This window comes from Rosa rugosa, chromosome 6 (genome assembly GCF_958449725.1).
Source record: "Rosa rugosa chromosome 6, drRosRugo1.1, whole genome shotgun sequence".
Taxonomy (NCBI): Eukaryota; Viridiplantae; Streptophyta; class Magnoliopsida; order Rosales; family Rosaceae; genus Rosa; species Rosa rugosa.
The window spans coordinates 31754216-31760081 of NC_084825.1; the positions used below are offsets into that span (position 1 = coordinate 31754216).

General features: G+C 34.5%; 1 protein-coding gene across 3 annotated transcripts; it reads right to left on the bottom strand.

The window, feature by feature from the left end:
* LOC133715443 (uncharacterized) lies at positions 1-3511 on the bottom strand. Of its 3 annotated transcripts, none has more exons than XM_062141935.1 (4): positions 3239-3511; positions 1134-1313; positions 802-1085; positions 1-716 (listed from the first exon to the last, which is right to left on the bottom strand). In XM_062141935.1, the coding sequence occupies exons 2-4, from the start codon at positions 1246-1248 to the stop codon at positions 240-242; spliced, it is 876 nt and encodes a 291-aa protein (XP_061997919.1). In that variant the 5' UTR covers positions 1249-1313; positions 3239-3511; the 3' UTR covers positions 1-239. The 3 variants fall into 3 exon arrangements, with proteins under 3 accessions (XP_061997919.1, XP_061997918.1, XP_061997917.1); XM_062141934.1 differs by adding an exon at positions 2503-2809 and having other exon boundaries at positions 802-1313; positions 3239-3510; XM_062141933.1 differs by having other exon boundaries at positions 802-1313; positions 3239-3510.
* Between the last annotated feature and the right edge of the window lie 2355 nt (positions 3512-5866).

Consider the following 5866-nt stretch of genomic DNA (forward strand, 5'->3'; position numbering starts at 1 on the left):
TCATCACTTCAACCATCTAGTTTAGTTCTTAGCATTGAATTCAAAAGTTATGGTTCAGGTGGATGAATAAACAAATTTACAGAACTACTCTTAGTTATCGACTATCAAATCCTACAGACATGAACTGAAGTAAACTTCGAAATCAGCTAATTGAAATAAAAGACAAGAAGAATTAAAGAGGTAGATGGTGCTCAAGTACTCTGGCTAGAAATGTATCTATCATGCCATGGCAATAGCATTCATTGTTTGCCATTTGCTGATTCCATTTCTTTTCTGACTTCATGAAAATTGGAGAGCATCAACGATCGCATGTTAGCAATCTCTACAAGTGCTTCGAGTGCAGTTTCGAATGAGAGCTGAGCCGCCCGTAGCTTGGGGGAAACCAAAGCGCCGAACACCGAAAGTGATTTAAACCGCTCCTTCTGAAGTTGATGTTGAAAATCATCTTCAGCTGTAACCGGAGCTGAATCTCCATCCTTGTCCTTTCTTTGTCTTAGCTGCGGACTCGCATCTCTATGTGGAGCTCCATTTCCATTATCAGAGGAGGCCCATTTCAGCAATGTAAAATGATGAATTTCCCCTAACCCTGCTCCTGGATTGGATTGTTTGCTGACTTGCAAAAAAGTAGCAGCCGAGTGGGGCTTCATATCCAACACAGCACTGCTCACCCGCGACCCACCCATTGAATGGCGCGCACTCGCTAGTTGCAGCCATCCCTGAGATTCCAATTTCATGTTACTCTTACAATATAAGTCAAAGAAATGCATTGAAATATACCGATAAATTTTAGTAAAATTATACCTGCCGAAGTGTCCAAGACAAAGAATCCAATAGTGTTAAATACCCATCCATTGAATCTAGGAATTGCAATGCATTTTCATTGAATCTAGGGTCTCCCAAGCAATCTTGTCCTTCTTCTTTCAAGCTCTGTGATTGAGGCTCTTCCTCTTCCAAGCTCTGTAATTTAAGGTCTTCTTCTTTCAAGCTCTGCGATTTAGGGTCTTCTTCCAAGCTGTTTAACTTAAGGTCTTCTTCCGAGCTGTGCGACTTACATTCCTCTTCTTTCAATCTCTGTGATTTATGGTCTTCTTCTTTCAAGTTCTGTGATTTAGGGTCTTCTAGTGATTTAGAACCGTCTTCTTTCAAGCTCTGTAATTTAGTATCTTCTTCTTCCAGGCCCTTTGATTTAGGGTCTTCTTCCAAGCTCTGCAATTTAGGATTGTCCTCTTTCAAGCTCTGTGCTTCCATTGAGAATATTCAGTAGCACAACCTCTTACTTATAGATTCCTAAGCCATCGAATAATTTGGGTTTTCTGCAAATTTGAATTTTCTTAGTTAGCAACTTTTTGCCATCAAATAAATTCAATCATCAATTCAGTTTGCTTCAATGTTTTCTTTGGAGGATTAAAGATACTTCCCATCGAACCATTAGCAAGTCCGATAATGCTTACAGCTAAGTTAAAAAAATCTAGCATCTCAGTGAGGAATACCTGAAGAAACTAAACAGAGAACGAGGGGAAAATAGCAACAAGAGCTAAGTTGTTCCTCTAAGAAGAAGACTCTTGCTAATTGAATAAATCATCTACACCAGTTCAGTTCATTCAGGGGATCTATAATCACCTTTTCTTTTTTCTTAAACTACAGCAGCATAGGAAGCAAGAAAGCGCTAACTTTTATAACCGTTGTCATTTACATCAGAAGAAGAAGCAAACATGCAAAAGAGCTTAGCCAAACACACAACCTCAAAGACCCACCAAGAGAATCATACAACATGAACCCCAACCAGAAATTTGCAGCTAAATATCAGCTCCACAATTTCAAACTAACAATCATATATGTTCAGACAAAGCATCTACACCAGTTCAGTTCATTCAGGGGATCTATAATCACCTTTTCTTTTTTCTTAAACTACAGCAGCATGGGAAGCAAGAAAGCGCTAACTTTTATAACCGTTGTCATTTACAATTATTAGAAAACCAGTCATTCATAAATACTAGGCATTGACCCCCGCGCGATGCTGCGGGTACGTTATATTTCAAACTACAGCAATTACAAACGTTCAAAATATTATATAAGTAACTAAAGTATCTTTTACAGATTCCAGAATTTGGTGTGCTAACCAGATATGCACATATTTCAAAAAATTAGATATGCTAACCAAAGTAGGTTTTTATATACATATTGCAAAAAATGGTTAGATCTAGGAAGAATGTTCTATGTTTGTAGTTAGAACCAACTATTTTACATTAACTCCTCTGACGTGTCTTCAGTTGGTTATGTCATGTCTGCTGCATCTCTCTCATTTGAAAGTCATTAATAATCATATTAACATGAAAGTAGAGTGAAAGATTGAATGCATATGCAAATTGCTGATTTGAAATCTCAGATTGATATGTAAGAATGAATGCGGTGAAAGCTTATGAAAGACGGACAGAAGGACAACCATATTTAAACCAGCCTAGCATAAACACAGATAATGTATGTTTGAAAGAGAAGTTGGACCTCTGTATTTCTTTTTAGCTAGCTAGAGCTAATCATCGAAGTTTCGTGATGCAACAACTCTCCACCTTTCCCTTCCTACAATGATCACTATTATCTTATCTGCAGATTCCCAATATCCCATTTAACTTCTTTGACAGCCGCAAACTCCCACTTTCCAACTCCTTTCCAGTGCCTAACCACTCACCTCAATGTATAACAACAAAAATTCCTCCCCGTAATGCCGCCTTATTTACTCAGAATGAGAATTACTTGCCTCCTATAGGCTATGCAGATAACCATATGTGAAGAAAAAACTCGTAATTGGACCCTGCAAATGAGTCCCAAGATGTTAAATGATATGCATATTACCTGTATCAGTAAAACCAGAACAGGGCTTTGCCAAAGATACCACCTTCCTTCACAAAGGTAGCACCTTTACGGCTTTAACATCCTACAACATTCATTATCTCCTATATCATCTCTAGTATTCACCAACGCGATTCAATCGACCAACAAACAAACAAACACAATTCCTTCATATATAATTAATCACTAATCGATACGAAAACCAAATCGATGCAGACCTAATTATAGCGAAACAAAAAAACAAAATTAAGCAACAACGGAAGCTCGAATCAGAGCCAAAATCTCCAAACACCTAGCAAGATACAAACTTTGACATCAAATCAGAGTTTCTTTTCAATATGTTCAAAATCCTGTACCGGACATTAGAGAAGATGATGAGGAAAAGGAAGACCTGGAAAATCCAAATTCGAAAGCACCAAACACCGATCAGTCTGTGATTCTAGCTTCGATCAACAACCAATGGCAGAAACTCTGAACTCTCTCTCCCAATTCCTTCGTCTTCTAAGCAAAACTCTCTCTCCCAATTCAAATTTGAAAGATCCGTACGGTTTAAAGCGAGGGGAGTAGGAGAGCGAGAGAAGGGAGAAACAATTCGGTTTTGGAGGAGGAGAGAGAAAAAAACATTCCGGTCTGGGTGGCAGAAGGGAGGTAGAGAGAGTGAATGGCAGAACCGTAAAAAAAAAAAAAAACAGTGATTAACAGTTAACTCATCTTTTATATATAGTATCAGGCGCGCTATTGCCATACTACAATTTTCTTTGTTTATAACATTTTAGTTTCAATAATTAAATTTATTTATCTAACCCTTTAAAAAAAAAAAAAAGACTTATCTACCCATTTATCTTTTCAAAAATACCCTTATATGACATATCCAATTAAAAAGAAAAAAACTTTTAACAAAAATCTTTCATTTAATTTATACCAATAAAAAACTAAAATATATTAAAGTCTTTTAATAAAATCATAATCTTATCTGCTTTCATTTTTTTATTTTTTCTTTCAGTTTCAATGTTGGTCTACTTCAATCCATGTCAAAAGATTAGTTAATTAACAACTATGAGCAATGAAGATGAGATTTTTTTTTTTTTTGTGCTTTAAATTTTTACTTTTGGTGTTCACAAACGGTGTTACAAAGATTTTGGTGAAGTTAACACTACTGATTTTATGAATTGAATAACAAATTAACGTGAGGAGGCAACAAAAAGACATAAAAAAAATTAATTAATTTGGGTGGAGAAGGTGAAGATTAATGTTATCCAATGAGCTGTGACATGTTGATAAGTTATAATTCAAACATTGTAAAACTCATGGTTTGATTATTACTGATATATGTAAAGGTGGGGTGGCCAAAGATTTTTTTTTTTTTTAATTTTAAAATTAAGTAGTCTTTGTATTTAATTAATTTGTTATGTATTTAGTTTTCCTTACATATATGAATTTAAGAAAATTAGTGTACTTATTAGTCATTTTGCACTTGGGTAATATAGTCTTTCAATAATTTAAAAATTTGTAGGGTGAATTAAGAAAATTGTAGGGTGGCAATAGCCGCACCCTAGTATAATTGTTTTCTTTTTCTTTTTTGAGTAAATTTGGATTAAATATTTTTAAAATTTTCAGTATTTTTTTTTTTTTAAGAGAATAGTCACTTCTGTTGATAGTTTAACAAGATTACACATAACAACTCACCTCAAAGAGGTTGTCAGAAAGAGTCATTACCTAAGTAAGTCCACATTTTTAAACTTTAAACTCGACCAGAAACACCCTAACAACAAACTGCAAATAGACATAAGAGTTGAGGGAGAATCCGCAACATCTCCCTTGAGAGGTCGTAGACCCCTCATCCATTTTTGTAGTTGATTTCTTATGCTCTTTTAACCTTCGAACGTTCAGCTATCAACGTCGCCTTCTTCTCCTTTTGAGCAGAATTTCCGCCTTAGACTAGATTTTATTCTTAGCTCCACGAGGTCTTCCTCCAGAGGCAGAGCCACAAAGGGGCATACTGGGTCCTGTGACCAGCTGACTTTTTAACATACAAATAAAATTTAGTTATCTAAGGTTAGTAAGTGCTAGGTTAATGCAGTGGTTGAGCTTATTTTTTTGCTACTAAGAAGGAGGTCTAGGGTTCAATCCTCTATAGTGGCATTACTTTTTTTTTTTGGGTATGTTGTGTGTTGTGTTGTTGAAATTATGAATGGATCACTTCACCTCCTTGAAGTAACTTTTTCCTTTCTGAATTTCTGTTGTTGTTTGTTTCTAGTTCGTGCTGTTTTATGCTTAGTTAATTATAAAAGTTTTTTTATTAAATAATTAGTTAATTATATATATATAAATATTAATTAATTATAGATATTTTTCTTTACTTAATATATTCATTTAAAAAAATCAAATATTATTGCAATATGTTAAATGATTGCTTGATTTTATTTACAGAGAAAACATTTTATTACTAATATAGATAAAGAGAATGTTTTGAAACTATTTTAAAATATGAAATCACGACGATGACAATAACCATTTTAATAGATAGAAATTTTATTCAGTGATTTTTGTATGTTTTGATATATCCATTTGTGCCCCAATAAACTTAAAGTTTTGGCTCCGCCACTGTCTTCCTCGCACCATGTTCTTGACTGATAAGATAACTAGTCCGCCACCCTTACACATAGTCTTACTAACCTAAAAGAAAGTTTAAGACTTTTACAGTGCATGTTTGAATCAAACTTTTACATATCCATTTTGTACATACCTCATATCAATCTATTTGATTAGTTATATATTAATGTATGTATAAAATCACTGCAAATTTCATTAGCAAGTATTACGTTTTTCTATTGAGTTTTTTCACTAGTAGTGTTTGAGCACTTAGATGATTTTTAATGTTATACCTCAATTTACAAAGTTATCAATGTGATAGCTTGAATTATTTTTTCTTATAAATGTCATACCTCCGTTTAACTTTCATCACGGAGCCGTTAACTTGACCATGTGTGATGCACGTGAGGCATAAAATGCGTGTAAA